General features: G+C 37.8%; 1 protein-coding gene across 42 annotated transcripts in view; it reads left to right on the top strand.

Annotated features, from left to right (window-relative positions):
• Nucleotides 1-19,173, top strand: part of Sumf1 (sulfatase modifying factor 1) — a 671,842-nt gene that overhangs the window by 6,506 nt on the left and 646,163 nt on the right. For 40 of the 42 annotated variants that reach the window (XR_015439151.1, XR_015439148.1, XR_015439149.1 and 37 more), the window contains exons 2-3: nt 6,692-6,865; nt 10,369-10,443. Coding sequence is in view for 16 of the 42 variants with exons in the window: in XM_087181352.1 (XP_087037478.1) it covers nt 6,692-6,865; nt 10,369-10,443 (249 nt within the window). In the remaining 26 variants the exon portion in view is untranslated. The remainder of the gene's footprint in view (nt 1-6,691; nt 6,866-10,368; nt 10,444-19,173) is intronic. The other 2 variants (XM_021266066.2, XM_021266058.2) reach the window with 1 other exon arrangement.

The raw sequence follows: 19,173 nt of genomic DNA, 5'->3' as shown, positions 1-19,173 counted from the left end.
AAAAGGGGTACTCATTATTCTGCCAAGGGCGTGAGGTGAGGCAAGAATGATTTGGAGGAAATGCCCCTAGAACAATGACATCATTTACAAAGAGTATGGCTTTCATAAGAAAGTGCAGTTGAAATACAAATTAAGAGGGATGGTGAGAGGTTAGGCTCTGAGTTTAGGTATTATATCCTAAAAGGTGATGGTAAATCCTGAATAATTTAAACAGGAAAGTAGTATGATCAGCTTGACATTTCATTTTGTATTTTTATTTTTATTTATTTATTTTTTGTTTATATATTAATTGGTACATTTTAGGTATACAGTACATTTACATTTATCATTGGTTGTTTGTACCTGAACATGATGTATCTTAGTTCTTATTTTTTTCCCCATTACCTATGCGCCCTTCACCCCCACCACCCTTCCCTGTTTACATAGATTTCGTTTCCATTTTTTTTTTCTTTCTCATAATTTTTCCTTTCCTTTCTTCCCTTTCCTCTTCCCCTCCCGCCACCCCTCCACCTTTGGACCTTTTCCTATTTCAAATTCTCAGTTATTCATTTTAATCATTTTCATCCTTATTTACACTTTCAGTTTCTCACACTAGAGATACTATTCGGTATTTACACATGTGTCCTATTTATTTCACTTAAGAGTATGGCCTCAATATGCATCCATTTAGCTATAAATGTCTCTAGTTTCTCATTCTTCATGGCTGAGTAGTACTCTATTTTATAAAAAAAACCACATCTTTATCCAGTTTCCAGTTGATGGGCACTTGGGCTGTTTCCAATCCTTAGCTATTACAAACTGCTGCTATAAACATGGGTGCACATTTATCTCTGTGGTATGATTCTTTTAATTCTTTTGGGAAGATACCCAGTAGGAGAATAGCTGGGTCAAATGGGACCTCTAGTCCTAGTTCTTTGAGGCATCTCCATACGGATTTCCGCAGTGGTTGCATCAGTCTGCACTCCCACCAACAATGGAGAAGGGTTCCTTTCTCTCCACACCCCTGCCAGCATTTGTTATTGGTTGATTTCTTGATAGCAGCCATTCTTTCTGGGGTGAGGTGGAATCTCAGTGTTGTTTTCATCTGCACCTCTCGAATGCCCAGTGATGTTGAACATTTTTTCATATGTTTATTTGCTGCTTTTTACTTCTTTGTCTGAGAAATGTCTGTTCATTTCAGATGCCCATTTTTGAATTGGGTCTTTGAATTTGGGGGGTCTGATTTTTTTCAGTTCTTTATATATTCTAGATAGTAGCCCTTTGTCTGAGGTACAGCTGCTAAAAATTTCTTCCCATATTGTAGGTTTTCTCTTAGCTCTGTTGGTAGTTTCTCTTGCAGTGCAACATTTTGTGTTTTTAGTAAATGGTTCTTTCATATGGTCCTAAAATTTAAAATAATATAAAAGGTTGTATCATGAGAAAATTTTCACTTACCTGATCACCTTCCTCTTAGACAACCACTGTGTGCATTTTTTATATATTTTCCCAGAGCTATGTTCTCCAAGTATAAGTAAATATAAAAATATGTGACTGTAGTCTCTCTTAGTCTCCTTTGATACAGCTGATAGCATATCATACATACTGTTGTGCACTTTGGTTTTGTTCACATAGCTCTTTATCTTTGTGAGATCTCTCTATATCAATATATTGAAAGCTTTCTCTTTTTCTTCTTTTGTTTTTTTCCTCCTATGACAGCTTAATTTTCCCACAGTTTGCTTAATCATTATCAGTGAACATTTAAGTTGTTTCCAACCTTTTTCTGTTATACAGCTATGATAAATTTTGTTGGATACAAAGACTGACATTTTCAGAAAACCTAAGTATTTGCTGAATGGATGATTGGAAGAAAGGAGGATGACTTAGAAACAAGCAGAGATGTGAAAGGATGAAATTAGAGACAAAAGCTATAAGGCTACTGGGAATGAAAGAGAGGGAGAGACTAGAGGGAGATATATTTAGGAGAACCAGTAAGGCTAGATAACCTATGTAATGTTGGAATTTGGGAACAGAAGTAGTGGACAATAATTTCTGGAATAATAGTACATTGGAAAAATAATACAATTATTACCCACATAGCTTAGATGAAAGTAGCATGATTATTTTTGGGAAATATATGCACAAAATTGAAGCAATATTAGCAGAGAGAGTTAATAGGAAAGGAAAGTAGGACCAATAATTGTTGTTTTCCTAATTTCTCTTTTTTCCTATCTTGTTTTTCCAGTTCTTCTGCTCTTACTGCTAATCTATATTCTCTCTTTTTATTCCAACTAATTATCTCTGACTTCTTTTTTCCCCTCATTGATTTGAACTCATTTATAGATCAGAGATTTGATGATTCCTAAACTGTTGAGCAGTCTATGAATTGACTTTTCACTCCCATGATTTTAAAGTTAAACATTGTGTTTGTAAAGAATGAGTTTTTGACAGATTGTATGTCAAGAGCTTTTTCCCCTTTGATACCGGGGACCAAACTCGGGACCTTGCACTTGCGAGGCAGGCAGCAGAACCACTGAGCTAAATTCCAGACCCACAATTCACCTTTTGAAGGTATACAATTCAGTGGTTTTAAAAAATTATAGTCGTGGGGCCAAGGATTTAACTGCATCTATGGAGATGATCATATGGTTTTTGTCCTTGACTCTCTTAATATAGTGTATTACATTTATTGATTTATGAATATTGAACCATCCTTGCATCCCTGGGATAAATCCAACTTGGTCAGGGTGTATGAGCTTCTTGATGACCCTCTGTATTCTGTTTGCCAGTATCTGTAATACACTATATTAACACAGTCAAGGAAAAAAACCATATGATTATCTCAATAGTTGCAGAAAAAGCATTCGACAAAATCCAACACCCATTCATGATAAAAATGCTACAAAAAATTGGAATAGAAGGTCTTTATCTCAACCTGATTAAGGCTATCTATGAAAAACCAACAGCCAACATCATACTAAATGGTCAAAAACTGAAAACTTTCATGCTAAAATCAGGAACAAGATAAGGATGCCCACTATCACCACTCCTGTTCAATATAGTTCTGGAAACATTAGCCACACCAATTAGAAAAAAGAAAGAAATACAAGGAATAAAGATAGGAAAGGAAAAAGTGAAACTGTCACTATTTGCTGATGATATGATACTTTACATAGAAGACCCAAAAAACGCTACCAAAAAACTTCAAAACTTTATTGACAAATTCAGTAGAGTAGCTGGATATAAGGTCAACACTCAAAAAACAATAGCCTTCTTATACACAAATAGCACTCACTGAGAGAGAAATTAGGGAAACAATTCCTTTTACAATAGCATCCAAAAATATGAAATATCTAGGAATCAATCTAACAAAGGAAGCAAAAGACCTCTGCACTGAAAAGTACAGCACCCTGAAAAAGGAGATTGAGGAGGATATAAGAAAATGGAAAGACATCCCTTGTTCCTGTCAATATAGTGAAAATGGCCATACTTTCAAAACTGCTATATAGATTTAATGCAATGCCAATTGAAATTCCAACAATATACTTCACAGAACTAGAGAAAACAATCCAAAAATTCATTTGGAACCAGAAGAGACCTAGAATAGCAAAAGCAATTCTGGGCAACAGAGACATGGCTGGGGGTATCACAATACCCAACTTGAAACTATACTACAAAGCTACTGTTTTGAAAACAGCATGGTACTCACAAAGAAACAGACCTGAGGATCGGTGGAATAGATTAGAAGATGCAGAAACAACTTCAAACATACTCAGCCACCTCATCTTTGACAAAGGAGACAACCACCCTCATTGGAGGAAAGATAGCCTATTTAATAAATGGTGTTGGAAAAACTGGATTTCAACCTGTCAGAGATTAAAACTAGACCCATATCTATCACCATGCACTAAACTAAGGTGCAAGTGGATTAAAGATCGAAATATTAAGACAGAAACACTAAACTTGCTGGAAGATAAGTTAGGTAGAACTCTTGAAGATATTGGCATAGGAAAAGACTTTATGAACAAAACCTCAATAGCATGGAAACTAGCAGAAAGAATCAAGAACTGGGATTTCATCTTATTAAAAAACTTCTGCACTGCAAGAGAAACCACCAACAGAGCTAACAGACAACCTACATTGTGGGAAAAAAATTTTAGCAGCTGTAACTCAGACAAAGGGCTACTATCTAGAATATATAAAGAACTGAAAAAAAATCAGACCCCCCAAATTCAAAGACCCAATTCAAAAATGGGCATCTGAAATGAACAGACATTTCTCAGACAAAGAAGTAAAAAGCAGCAAATAAACATATGAAAAAATGTTCAACATCACTGGTCATTCGAGAGATGCAGATGAAAACAACACTGAGATTCCACCTCACCCCAGAAAGAATGGCTGCTATCAAGAAATCAGCCAATAACAAATGCTGGCAGGGGTGTGGAGAGAAAGGAACCCTTCTCCATTGTTGGTGGGAGTCCAGACTGGTGCAACCACTATGGAAATCCGTATGGAGATACCTCAAAGAACTAGGGCTGGAGGTCTCATTTGACCCAGCTATTCCCCTGCTGGTTATCTTCCCAAAAGAATTAAAAGAATCATACCACAGAGATAAATGTGCACCCATGTTTATAGCGGCACAGTTTATAATAGCTAAAGCTTGAAAACAGCCCAAGTGCCCATCAACTTTAAACTGGATAAAGAAGATGTGGCTTTTTTTTATAAAATGGAGTACTACTCAGCCATAAAGAATGAGAAACTAGAGACATTTATAGCTAAATGGATGCATATTGAGGCCATACTCTTAAGTGAAATAGATAAGACACACTTGTGTAAATACTGAATAGTTTCTGTAGTGTGAGATACTGACAGTGTAAATAAGGATTAAAAGGATTAATAACTAATAATTGATACTTTGAAATAGGAATAGGTCCAAAGGGGTAGGGGTGGTGGGAAGAGATGGGGAAAGGGAAGAATGGAAATGAAAAATTATGAGAAAAGAAAAAAAATGGAAAGAAGTGTATGTAAATAGGGAAGGGTGGAGGGGTGAAGGGTACACAGGTAATGGGGAAAATATAAGAACCAAGGTACATCATGTACAGGTACAAGCACCCAATGATAAATGTAAACGTATACCTAAAATGCACCAATAAAAGAATTTAAATGTACAGGTACAAGCACCCAATGATAAATGTAAACATATTGTATACCTAAAATGCACCAATAAAAATTTAAGTAAATAAATAATGTTTTTGTGTACAAATGTTTGTGTGCACATATGCTTTCATTTCTCCTGGATAAATATCTAAGAGTGGAATGGCAGGATCATATGGCTACTCTTTGTTCAGTTTTTGAGGAATTGTCAGACTGTTTCCCAGTCCATTGCACTGTTTGGCATTCCTACCAGCAGAATATGAGGCTTCCAATTTCTGCACCTCCTTGTCAGTGCTAGTTCTTGTCTTTTGTTGTAGGCCTGCTAGTGGATGTAAAGTGGAATCTCAATGGGGTTCTGAATTTGCATTTCTGTAATGATTCATGATACTGAGCATGGACCTGCATTTTTTAACTGAAAAATTTTGTAGCATCCTCACACCCTGTGTTTAGTGTTGCAAGTACAGCTCTGAATATGTGAACAAGGCAGTCTAAGTCTATGCCTTCTTGAAGTTTAGAATTCATGTGGGAAGATAGGAACAAAATAATTGCAATTTGAGTTTTAATAAGGAATTATATAAGATATAATCACTTAGTATACTTTTTAGATTTTCTATTTCAGTGATTTAAGACTTTTCCATTATCTTTAATGACTAGAATTCATTTATAGATATTATACATGGTATTTATAGATATTATATAGGGCAATTTTACATTTGCTTTTAAAAATAATTCAGAAGAGTGAGAGTGTATCTGCATTAATCAGCTTTTCATCACTGACTACCTGACAAAAACAACTTAATGGAAGAAAGATTTATTTTGGCTCATGTTTTCAGAGGTTTCAGTTCATAGCTGGCTGACTCCATTGATGTGGGTATGAGATGAGGCAGAACGTCATGGTGAAAGGGTGTGGTGGAGCAAACCTGTTCACCTCATGGCAGCCAGGAAACAGAGAGAGGGAAACAGCTAGAGAGGAAGGAGCTGAGGACCGGGTATGGTCTCCAAAGTCACACCTGCACAATCCACTCCTTTAGTTAGGCCTCATCTCTTTTTTCTATTCCCTCCCAATACTGCCATCAAACTATAATCTCATCAATGGATCAGTACATTTGATGAAGTTAGAGCCCTTTTAATCCAGTCATTTCCCCAGAAACCATTAGCAAGCATTTGAGTTTTGATGTGATATTTCAAATCCAAATCATAGCACTGTCAAAGAAAAACATACACAAATGTATAAAGAAAAAAATGGAATAGTCTCCCTTCTTTAGACTTTAACCATTAGCAGCTTTAATATTTATTATTCCAGGCCTTTTCCATTGCATGTACAAATTTGTAACATGTAGAGTTTTGACTAAAGAGTTACTTTGCTAAAGAATTTTCACTTCTTATTGTGACTCCTGCTTCACCTTCCCTGAGATATAGAGTGATTTTGCCAAGTTTACATGGTGTCTGTGGTGGGGATTTGCTAAACATTGAGTGCTCTGTTTGTGCCAGGAACTTTACACCATACCCAGGTACATCTGGACTGTGATGCATGACTTCCTGTGTTTCCTCTTCACTACAGATGGTCCTCATCCCTGCTGGAGTATTTACAATGGGCACAGATGATCCTCAGATAAAGCAGGATGGAGAAGCACCTGCAAGGAGAGTTGCTGTTGATGCCTTTTACATGGATGCCTATGAAGTCAGTAATGCTGAATTTGAGAAGTTTGTGAACTCAACTGGCTATTTGACAGAGGTAATGGTTTGGGGATAGGAGGAAGAGCTTATTCTTTTCCAGAACCTTTATGCTTTAGTTATATTGGACATTGATGACCATTTTTATTATGTGCTCGGTACTGTGCTGAGCACTCTGTATATGGATTTTGTTTTATTTTTCCCAGTACTCCCATGAACTAGGTTACATTATAGGTAGCAAGCTAGGGATTAGAAAAGTGATTTGTCCCAAATTGCTTGGTTGGTGTGGAGTTGGGGTTCAATCCTGGACAGTGTGACCACAGAACCTATGTTCCTTTTTTTTTGGTACCAGGGCTTGAACTCAGGACCTTGTGGTTGAGAGGCAGGCAGTGGAACCACTGAGCTAAATCTCTGGCCTTAGAACCTATGTTCTTAACCATATGTTGTATTGTGTTGATGCTTTTCATATGCCAGAGACAGCCATTGTCTCAAGTTTTTTGAGATAACAGATGGCATGTGAAGTAAGGCCATTCTTCCTTCTCAATAAATTGTAGTTTGATTGTTCCAGAAGCAGTACATGTTTCCTAAGTGATAGATGCAGAAACGTAGCTTTTCATTCTTGTGGCTTTATTCCAATCTCTTTAAAACTCATAAGCATTTCTGTCTCAGTTCCAGGCATTATCCTGTGGTCACTGAATACAAAGTATGGCCCTGCAAGTGGATGTTTGCCCCACATTACATACGCAGTACTGTGATATTCTCCAGGGTGGTCAACAAGCTACCAGTGGCAGGTTGATTACATCGGACCACTTCTGTCATGGAAAGGGCAGCATTTTGATCTTGTTGGACTAGATACGTATTCAAATGGAAGGGCTTTGGAATAAGACTGGGGAGGCTTCCTAGTTTATGAGTGTTTCTATGAGGATCTGAAATATACCTGTTTTTAAAAAATGTCTTGTTTTCTCTCACCAAAAAAATCTGTCTTCGGTTTATGGAGTTTCTCTTTCTTTTCCTTCTCCTCCTTCTCCTCCTTCTCCTTCTTCTCCTTCTCCTCCTCCTCCGTCTCCCCCTCTTGTTCCCCCTCTTCCTCGTCGTCCTCCTCCTCCTCCTTCTGTCTCTCTTCTTTCTTTTTTTCCACCAAACATACTTTAAAACTTAAAATAGTTAATTTGAGAGGAATGCCAAAAGCAAGACAACATTCACATTTGATTTTGCACTGCCACATTTCTTTGGAATTTCCTAAAATAAACAAAATAGTTGTAAATCTTTTTTTATAGATATTTGTAGAAGCAAAAGGCTCTGTTCTTTTTGTTTCATTAAGGATATTCTTGGATCAAGTTCTTCAGTACTGTATTCTAAGTTAGAAGATGAGTTCTAAGGAAGAAGGGTTTCCTTAGACCAGAGTTCTCCAGGAGGATTAACCAGAAGAAGCTGGATTTAGGTCATCCAAGAACATGGAAGGGGAAAAATTAGATCTGGACATTGACTACTCTGAATCTTAAATTTATCATTTCCTTCAATTATGTAGGACAACAAACCATAGTGATTGTGGCATCTATGACTTTATTACCAATAGAAATTACAGACTTTTTTTTATCATGTTATTGTTGTTGCATGTATCTTGAAATATTATTTGCATTCATTCATTCCTGCTTTGACATGTAGTAATTATGAAACCTGGCACTAGATCTTATTTAATAAAGCAATAAAGACCATACATATTACTAAAGGATGAAATTTTTAAATTAGTATTGTGGTATAAATAGTTGCCTTATTTATCCTATTGATTTTATATTATGCTTTTAAATGTTCCATTCTCAGAAGGAGATTCCTAAGCTTCACCATGCTGCCAAAGAGATATAGGGCACAAAAAAGTTTGGGAACCTCTGCCTTAGACAAAGTGCTTTATATTTTTATGACATTTATCAGGTTTTCTCCTTATCTTTCCAATTTCATTTTACATCATGTGCCCCTTGCTCACCTGTTCTAGCCCCACTGGTCTTGTTTTGATTTCTTGAAAACTAGACATTATTTCTTTGCAAGCTTGGCCAATATTTTTCTTCTGCTTGGAGTCCACAGCCCCTTATTTGTCCCTTTTTGCGTATCTATCTTCTTTTCATTCTTGAGTCACCTCAGCACACATGTCCCTTTCTCAAGAAGTCTTCCTGTGCTCACTCTGCCAGGAGATTTTTCTTGACACTTTGACCTTACAAGGTGAAATTAAGTTAGAATTGTTTTTTCCTTTCTTTGATTGGCTTGATCTTTGTCTGTGTCCTCACATTTAAGTGAAAGACAAGGACAATGCCTGTCTGGTATTGACTTTGTGTCCCTTCATTTAGCTTAAGACCTGTCATGTGGTAGATGTTTGATACCTGTTTACTGAATGAGTAAATGGGTTAGATTCTTAAGCACTGTAATGTCACCAGGAAATACACAAAAAATATCAGGGGTGAAGAAATGATGATAAGTTCCACATAAAAAAAGAAACTTGAGGTACTTGTAGGGCCTGAAATATAGGGATCCAGTACTCAGTTAATTTTGTCTTGTCAGGACTGGGCAGGGCTGGAGGTTGAAATTTGAGAGTCATTGGAAGTCCTGGCCATAGTTAAAGTGAAGAGGTTGAAAGACATTTCCTAGCAGCTGATCCATGTATTTCTCTTGAACCACCTATGTTAGATCCAGCGGATTTAACACAGGCAGGTTTTTGGTTTTTTCCTTACCATATATCCCCAGAATCAAAATGTCTGGGGTTGGAGAACAGTAGTATATAGTTTTAATAAGCTTGTAGTATAATTTCAGCTACACAAAATCAAAGAGCTGCTGGCCTAGTATAAGAGGGCAAGGGGCAGAGCTCCAGAAAGCTGCTGAGTTTCAGGGGCAGGAAGAGCCTAGGTATTTCCAAAGAGTAAGAACAGTCAGAAATGTAGGAAGAAAACTAGAGGAAAGTCACAAATGCCAGGGGACAAAGGACCTCCTTTTCAGGATAGGGTCACATGTGACAAAAAGAATAAGGCTGATGAAGACTTGAGGTGCTAATGTTAAATACAATTATTAAAATGGACATTTACACCTGTTGCTGAATTTGGCCACTTGAGATTTATAAACAAATTTGATACCTTAGTAGAGCTACAGTGTGACAGAATGTCAATGAATAGTTGTATTTAACTCTTTTACCTAGATGCTAGGAGCAGGATAAAGGACAAAACTTGATTGTGTAATCTCATTTTTACACAATACTGTTATTTCCCAAAGTCATTTATAATTCTTGAGGAAATAAAATTTCCTTCAACAGGGGCAGTCAGGTTCTCAAAAGTTAATGTGTTCCAGTTTACAGTCTTACCAGCTAAACAAGCCTTAAATGAATATATTCTCTGTGAGTGATATTAACCTGTTTTAACAGGAAGCCAGATGCTTTGAAGTCATCTGAGTCCTCTTGGGTAGTCATAGAAAAAACTCACGTTCAGTTAGACAAGAAAAATCATTTTAGTAATGTGCAAGGAAAATGGTACATGTAAAACACATTACTCCAACTGTTTCTGGGTTTATTTCCTACCTTCCTTATAGGCTGAGAAGTTTGGCGACTCCTTTGTCTTTGAAGGCATGTTGAGTGAGCAAGTGAAGACTGATATCCAACAGGCAGTAAGTAATGTTTAAACAGGCTCTCATATTTCTCTGTGGCTCACTGGAAATAGTTCAGGTGAAAAATCCCAACTAAAAATGCTACTTTCCTTTCCCTCCTACCCTGATCATTTAACTGTCATAGATTTGCCCAAGGTAACAGCCCATAGGTCAGGGCACCTGATCTGGATGAACATGGCACAATGCCAGAATGGTGTCTGAGGAAGCATTGAATCAGCCTTGAACTTTTGTCTCGTGCACCCAAGTAATACATCTTGTTATGAAGTAGAGCTCAGCTGGGCTCTAGACCCTTCTGAGTTTCTTTTACTTATAAACATTTCTGACATGAAAATTTTTTTTGCTTTGTTTTGTTTTGTTTGTTGTAGTTTTGGGGACAGGGTCTCAGTATGTAGCTCTAGCTGGTTTGGAACTCACCCTTCTCCTGCCTCAGCCTCCTGAATGCTGGGATTAGCTTTGGAATGAAAGGTTAAATGTAAATGTTTTAAAATTCTATTTTCAAAGCACTGATCTCTTCAGAAGCTGGTGTGGAGATAGACTTTACTTTTTAAACATTCATGAGATCAGAGAAGTATCCATGAAAAGGGTCCTCTGCTGTGAATGTTCCTAAGAAATGGAGGCAGACAATTGGTTCTTATAGGCAGGAGTGTACTGTCTCTCAGAAAGAGGATCCAGGAGTGTGAGTTAGGTGTATTTTCTTCAGATATCATGGAAATAGATTGGGTTTCCAGGAACACCTAGGTGGTGAGTAGAATTTGGAATTCCTGTACCAGCTGTTTTAGTAGATTTGTGATATTTATGTATTTGTTTGCATACACTGTTTATGAAAATGTAGGAACAAGGGAAAGAGTGGAGGTAAGCTGGCAAGTTGAGGGTTCACAAACCGAAAAGGGCAGAAAATGCAGACATGCAGGAGATAGGTTAGAGAACAGGGGTCACCCAACTTAGGGGAGATTGATTAAGACACAGACACTGAAGATGAAGGAACCCAACCCTAATCTTCCTTTTTATACAAGTTCCTTTTCAATTCTGGCCATGAACTTTATCTTAATATGTTGGCGTCACTCTATCCTCTGGCAGTGGTGCCAGGAAAACTGAAGTATCCTGGCTCACATTTTCTTTCTTTTCAAAAATATGGGGGGAAAGATGAAATAAAACAAGAGTTAGTCCCAAATCATATTTTGGTGAGTTGGACCATTTTTAGATAAATTTTTGAAAACATGATTGAGATCCATTTAAATTTACTTGGTCACTGCAAGTTTATAAGTCTTATGTAACCTGATAACCCCACCTCCGTTTTTAAAGGGCTTTGACGTCTTTTCAGGCTAGTGTTGATGTAAGTCAGGATGTGGTGCCTTGTTTTAAGATAGGGAGTTCAGATGAGGGAGAGCATTTGTGCTTATTTCTGTAATTTGCGCTTTCAGATACAGGGTGTCTTGTCATTTGTCCAGGCACACAGCATGAAAGGCAGAGGTGATATTGCTAGGCTCTGAAGGTGCCCTGTTAAGTATGTAGTGAAGTGTGTGTGCTTGTAACTAGGATGAGGACAAGCAGCTTTCACCCGGTTGCAGTATTGGTCACTTGCTTAAATGCTCATTATGGAAAAGCAAACCTTTTAAGCTTGTTTAGAAATGGTTGAATGAATAAAATAAATTTATTGATGAGGTAGGAGAGCTTTTATTTATTTATTTTTTTCATCCCCCTTCTTAAGCCTGACTTAACTTCAGGCACTAGACCTTTTTTAAAACCAATGTTTCTAGAAATGTAAGATGTGAGCTGATCCATGGAATAACTTTAAGATGATTTTAGGTAGTAGATAGGCAAATGAAAGGTTACCCTGGATCATGTTCTGAGAAAACCTTTCCTTTAAAGAAAGAAGTCTGGGGGTTGGGGATTTAGCTCAGTGGTTCCACTGCCTGCCTCACAAGCTCAAGGACCAGAGTTAGATCCCTGGTACCAAAAGAAAATTTAAAAAGAATAAAGAAAGAAGTCTCATTTCAGAGTTCACCTGTTCTTAACACTTCACAACACTTGTTAGTCTCTCTCTCCTTTTTTTTTTTCTGTTGGTCCCTTTTTTAAAAACAGGTCCCTTTTTTTAGAAAACAGGCTGAGGAATCTCCTCAGGCTAGAGTAACTGGTTAAAATTAAATAATATTGTTTATTTTCATGAGATTATTTTAAAAATTGTATTCATGTCAGTTTACATTAATGATATACATTGTCCCTTTTTTCTTTTTTTTGGTACTGGGGACCGAACTTGGGGCATTGTGCTTTCGAGGCAGGCACCAGAACCACTGAGCTAAATCCCCAGCCTTACGTTGTCCTTTTTTTTTAAAAAAAAACACCTTTTCATTATAAAAATTCAAATACAGAAAATCATATATCATAAGTACATGACTTACTGAGTTACCCTAAGTTGAATGTGCTTGTAAGTATCACCCAACTCAGAAGTTGGAATTCTGCTACTACTGTAGTGGCTACATCTGTGTGCCACATGCTATTACCCTTCTCTGTCCCTGAAGTAGGCCCTCTCCTGATTTTTAAAGTAGATATTTCCTTGTATTTCTTTGTAATATTAGCATCCAGTGTACATCCCAAGTTTAATCCTGCTAATGTAAAGGTATTTGCATGTTCTCTTTTCTTTTTAGATAGAATTTATGAAGAGTACTTTTAAGACTCTTCTAGTCTTCAGGTTTCCCTTTCAATGGCCCTTTCCTTGTCTCTTTCACACTAATTTATTCACTGAAGAATACAGAACCTTTAGCCTGTAGTCTTTCCCACAGTCTAAATTTTTCCGACTGCCCTCTCTTAATGCAGTTCACCTGTTCTTTCTAATCTGTGTGTTAGCTGTAGTTCGGTAGCTGCATGCACAGCTGATCAAATTCATGTTTGCAACCCATGGCAGGACATCATAATAGTATCTTCCTTCAGCAGGAGGCACCTAATCTCTATTGCTTCTCTTTTGCCATGTTAGCTGCTGTTAATGCTCAGTGGTTATATCCATGAATTTATTAGGAGTTGTAATGGTGATAATTTAATAGTTATTTTTCATTTATTAATGGATATACTTTCATAAAGAGATAGTTTATTTTCTTAGCCATTGGTACAGGCCATACAGAAAAGGTCTGTCTCCTCCTCCTCTACTTTCTCTTTCTTCATCTTCCTTTTCCTCTCCTCTCTTCTCTTGTCTTCTCTTTTCTTTCTGGACAAGGTCTTGCTGTGTAGTTCAGGCTGGCCTTGAACTATTTTGTAGCCCAGGCTGGCCTCGAACTGCCAGTGGTCCACTGCTGTAGCCTCCTCCCAAGTTCTGGGATTATAAGGCCTGTGCCACCACAGCTGGCGTACAAGCTTTTAAAATAATGAATTGATCCCTATTACTCTTCAACAGTGACAAGCTGGGTTTTTGAAAATTAAATATTTAAGATAATTATAGATTCAATGTAGGAATAAGAAATAATTTTTTTTTTTTTGTACCAGGGATTGAACTCAGAACCTTGCGTTGTGAGGCAGGCACAGTGCCACTGAACTAAATCCGCAGCCCAGGAAATAATATTGGGTATACCATTCACCCAGTTTCCTCCAGTGGTACCATCTTATATAATTATAGTACAGTTTCATAACAGGAAATTAGTAGTTGATACAACCTATGTATTTTTGAGTGCATCAGTGTTACATGTATTTATTTATATATATTTATATATATGTAGTTCTACACAGTTTTTTCACAAATATAGATTTATGTAATTACCAGATTGAAAAAATCTTTATGAATTCATATATTTAAACATGTATTTATTCACTTAGAATTAAAATTTTCCTGTTTTTGAGCACTGGTTACCTTTTCAAGCTCTTATGAATCTTTTTACCTTCTCTCTCCTTTTCAACAGCTTTTTTGGGGATATAATTTACATACTATAAAATTCACCATTTTAAATGTACAATTCAGTGTTGTTTTAGCATATTTACAGAGTTGTGCAACCATCACCACAATCTAATTTTAGGTCATTTTCATCGGTCCAGGAAGAAACCTTGTGCCGATTTGCAGTTGTTCTCCTTTCCTGTGGCCAGCCATAGGCAACTTTCTGAGTCCTTTTGAACTGACTGTGGTCGCCCTCATGGCTTCTTTGCTTTTTCTGATGACAAGATCTGTGTCTACTTCCCTGGAATTAGCCATTTCTCTAAGAAGTCCTATTTCCAGAACCCCCTCTAGGTCTTAGGTATGTTTGTTGCTTTAGTTCCGTTGTTGTTTCTAAGCCTCTTCAGTGGACAGAGCTAAGGTAAAATGTCCCATTAATTTACATTGATAGTGTACTTCTGTTTTGGGGTTTTTACACAGCCTGTTCTGTATTACATTTTTGTCTTTTCTTCCACAGCAGGAGTCCGGGTTCTCCGGGACACAGGGATAGAATTAAAATAGCCCATAATTACTCATTTATTTTATCCTAGATTGCATATGTAACAGTCTCAAAATAACAATACCAATACTACCATCACCAATGTAATTACTGAGAATAAGGTTAGAAAATACCCAGACTTTTACATATACTTTTTTTTTTTTTTGTACCATGGATCAAACTTGGGTCCTTGTGCTTGCGCAGCAGGTGGCAAAACCACTGAGCTAAATCCCCAGCCCAATCAGGGCTTTTTTTTTTTCTTTTGGGTACCAGGGATGGAACTCAGGACCTTGCACTTGCAAAGCAGGCACTAGAACCACTGAGCTAAATCCGCAGGCCCCTACATATACTTTTCCTGTTTCTCCCCCAGTTTTAAAATAGTTATACTAGTTATGTATTATTGAAGTGTATGTCTATTGCATAGAGTACTCTCTGCTGTTGAACTTAGTTCTATGAATAGGTACAGGTTTAATTCTATTTTCAGGGTCTTCCTAGACAGTTGAATTGAGGAGCTCATTCTTTGCTAGATTCATCAAGAAGTAGCCATAGGAATAATATTTACATGTTGGTAACAGTTTGTTGGTTTTTTTTTGGTACTGGGGATCGAACGCTGGACCTTGCGCTTGCGAGGCAGGCGCCGGTGTTGGTAACAGTTTGTTAATGTTGTCTATACTTAAAAGTTTTGATGCATAGTCAATCTTTGAGGTTTTTTTTCTTTAGTATCAAAATAATTTCCCTAGAATATATACTAGTGTTGGTCATTGTAGATCAGTATTCTCAAATATGATGTTTGCTCTTTGAATATGTATTTCCACAATTATTTTTTAAATATCAGGAAAATTTTCTATAGTTTACTACATTTTTCTGTGCCTCTTTTGTTTCCACATACTTTTAATCCATGGTTGAATCTGCAGACAATGAACTTGAAGAAATGGAGGGCCAAATGTATTGAGAATTAAGACTGGGATGGGGATGGGTGGGGGTGTGTGTGTGTGTGTGTGTGTGTGTGTGTGTGTGTGTGTCTTATATCCTGTGACCTTGCTGAACTCTAGGTTTTTGAAGATTCTTTGGGACAATCATGTTGTCTGTCAATGGAAACAATTTTATTTCTTCTTTCCCAATCTCCTTTTTATTTTATTTCCTTCTGTTGCCATATTAATGCAGACCAGGATTTTCTAGTAAAATATTGAACTGCAGAGAGGTTAAGAGTAGTCATTCTTGCTTTGTTCTTGTTCATGGAAGAAAACTTTCATTCCTTCACCATTAAGTATGATGTTAGCTGTAGTTTGTTTTGATTATGATTTTCCTTTTATGAACAGTGGAATTTAATTTGCTTTTTTTTTTGAGGATTTCTGTAAAATGTTCATGCAGTGAATTGGTCCATAGTTTTTTTTTCCTTTGTTCTTCCTTTATTGTTTACTGTTTGTCTGGTTTACATAATCAGGTTAATTTTGGCTTCATAAAGAAAGGTGGAAAGTGTTTCATCAACTTCTAAGTTCTGATCCACTGAACTGACTGCTTCCCAGTGTCGTTGGTCTGGTTTTCCCACTATTAACAGGTGGGGAAAACATCCCACTGAAGTCCAGCAGGTCGTTCAGCTCCTTGTAGGTCCCAACCGCGGCCAAGCGCTGTTGTTGCGGGGGTCATCTTCCGCCATTTCTTGCAGGTCCAGCCTCCGGCGAAAGTTCCCTCGGGCCACACGCGGTCGGGCTGGGCAGTCACCTTCCTCCGGGTGGGCTGCGGTCCCCCCCACAGAACTTGTGGGTCTCCTCAGGCGGACATTTTTTTCGCTGGGGGACCTCAGCACCGCGCTCCGTTTGCCTTTTTTTTTTTCTTCAAGAACTCATCATTCTTCTTATGTCTATTTGTAAGGTTCTTTTTACTCATTTTCAGTGTATATCACTTTCCTTCGAATCATGTTAATCTTTCATTTTTTTTGGTAGTACTGAGATTGAACCTGGGCCCTGGGACGTACTGAGCTACATCCCAAATCCTTTTTACATTTTTACAAGGTTTTGCTAAATTGCCTAGGCTGGCCTTGACTTTTGTTCTTCATACCTCAGCATCGAATAGCTGGGATTACAGGTTTGTGCTGTTGTACCTGGCTGCTTTTTCTTTAACTTTAAAAATTTCCTCTTTTTTGTCTTTGTGTCCCTTAAGTAACATTTCTGAAATGACTCTGCTTTATTTCTAGTTGTTTCTTGACTTTTGTACATCATCTCGGTTTACGGATTATGATTTTATTCTTTCATATATCATTGTATATTTGTCTTTGATCTCGTTTTGAAACAATACATTGTGATTTTTGAAGCATGGCTTCTGCTGTGGTTCAGGTTTGATTTGTTGCCCAAAGTTTCATATACCAGAAGCTTGGTCCCAGTGTGGTGGTATGAAGAGATGGTGGACTGTTACAAGATAGTGGAACCTTTAATAGGTGGGACCTAGTGGGAGATGATTAGGTCATAACTCAGAACACTGCCTAATGAAGTAACTGATGCTGGTCTCATGAGACCAAATTGTTATAAAAAGGCAAGCCTGATGACTGGCTCTCTCTGGCTTCCTGTCTTGTTCTGCGATCCTTTCCTCACACATGCTCCCACAAGAATCCCGTCTACCATGATGTAATATACCCAGGAGTACCCTCACCAGACCCTAGCATATACTAATGCCATGCTCTTGGATCTCCAAAACTGTGAACTAAATTAACCTCTTTTCTGTTTTTCTTTTTTAAAACTCTTTTCTTTTTCACACCCCAGTCCAAACCTAAGTGTCTGGTATTTTGTTATAGCAGTGGAAAAAGGACTAATGCATCTTCCTCACTTCATTTGTTGTCTGTTGTGCTGTTCTGCTTCCTCTCTTTTCTCATGGTAACTTTGGATTAGATTTGATCTTGGATCTTTGCTATTGTTCATTTTCATGTGAGCTGTCTTTCTGAACCTTTAGAAGGAAAGGTGATCTAGGATAGTTTTGTCCCCACACTGACCTCCCTATTAGCTATCCTCTTGCCTTCAAAATATAGCCACTCATTTCCTGAGATTTTCTGAGTCTTTTTTCCTCTACCATCTCCCCTTTCTTTCTTATCTCTTTGTTTCAGCAGTTTGATTTTATGCCTTGAGGTTTCTCCTTCTATGAGGTTCTGTTCTGCAAGAGAACCCTGGTAGGTCAGTTTTAAGAGTTCAAGAGGCAGGGCCGGGGATTTAGCTCAGTGGTTTCGCTGCCTGCTGTGCAAGCACAAGGACCCAAGTTCGATCCCCAGTACCAAAAAAAAAAAGAGTTCATGAGGCAAGACTGCTTCATACTTTCTTAATGTGGGCTCCATATACTCACTCATTATTGGAGTGGGCACAGTTCCTTCTGGTTTTAGCTGTTATTCTCAAACTGTCCCTCTATGCTTTCCAGTGATAACTGTTAACTATTTTGGGATTTTCCAAATTTGTTGATCCAGGAATACCTGGATAAGGAAGAGGCATTTAAGGGGAACCTTGCAGATGAAGAGGGACTTATCTTGGGAACAACCAGGGCAAAGCATCTGGCAGAGGGCCTGCTCTGTCCATCTGCTCTAACTGTCCATCTTCAGCTTTGTGTAGTCAGGTCTCAGCTGAGTTTACTTTGAGAAGTACATTTGGAACACTGTCTTGTCATCCCACATTCCAGATTTAGATGCTCTCCATCTGTTATTTGTTCTTATGGCTCTTGTGCCTTCCTTTCGTACTGTTCATCTCAGTTATAATTATTATCTACACTTATTTGTATAGATAATTTTTTAATGCTTTCTCCTGTATTAGATTTATTCTGTGAAGGTGGGTGGGAATATATTTGTATTGTTCACAACTTTATCCCCAGCACAGCAAGTGTAAGTAAGCACTTAATATGTATTTGTCAAAAAATGAAAGCTTACCATTTGGCTATCGTATGTTGGAACATTTAGGTTTTGAAAGCCCCAGGGCCCAGACCTGGTGTGACCTATCTCAGGTTGCAGAGTCAGCTTTTCCTTGGCAAGGGACACTGTCCTGGTATCAGAGTTGAGGTGGGTTCACAGTAACTGAGTTATTTGGGTAGAGCACTCAAGGTCTGGGTAATTGGATGAGATAAGAAGGTAACGCTATCTTTTGTCCTTTCTCTTTGAAAACAGTCCTTGTTTGCCTAACTTAAGAGTCAGTGTGGCATAGGCTCAGGAAGCAAACTATGATAACCCTGAAAGACTAGAGCCCAATATAATAGGATAACCAGGCACACTTTGCCCCCCTCCCCAACCTGCTCCAAGACATGTGATCAGAGTGAGGTGTGTGTGAGGCATGCTGGGGTCCCAGAGGTTCTGATTTGGATACTTGTTTTAAGG

Source organism: Heterocephalus glaber, unplaced genomic scaffold, assembly GCF_053883595.1.
Source record: "Heterocephalus glaber isolate CG9 unplaced genomic scaffold, H.glaber_assembly_v1.0 deba00001472, whole genome shotgun sequence".
NCBI lineage: Eukaryota > Metazoa > Chordata > Mammalia > Rodentia > Bathyergidae > Heterocephalus > Heterocephalus glaber.
Note: the sequence above shows the minus strand (reverse complement) of the source record. Positions and strands in the feature narration are given on the sequence as shown.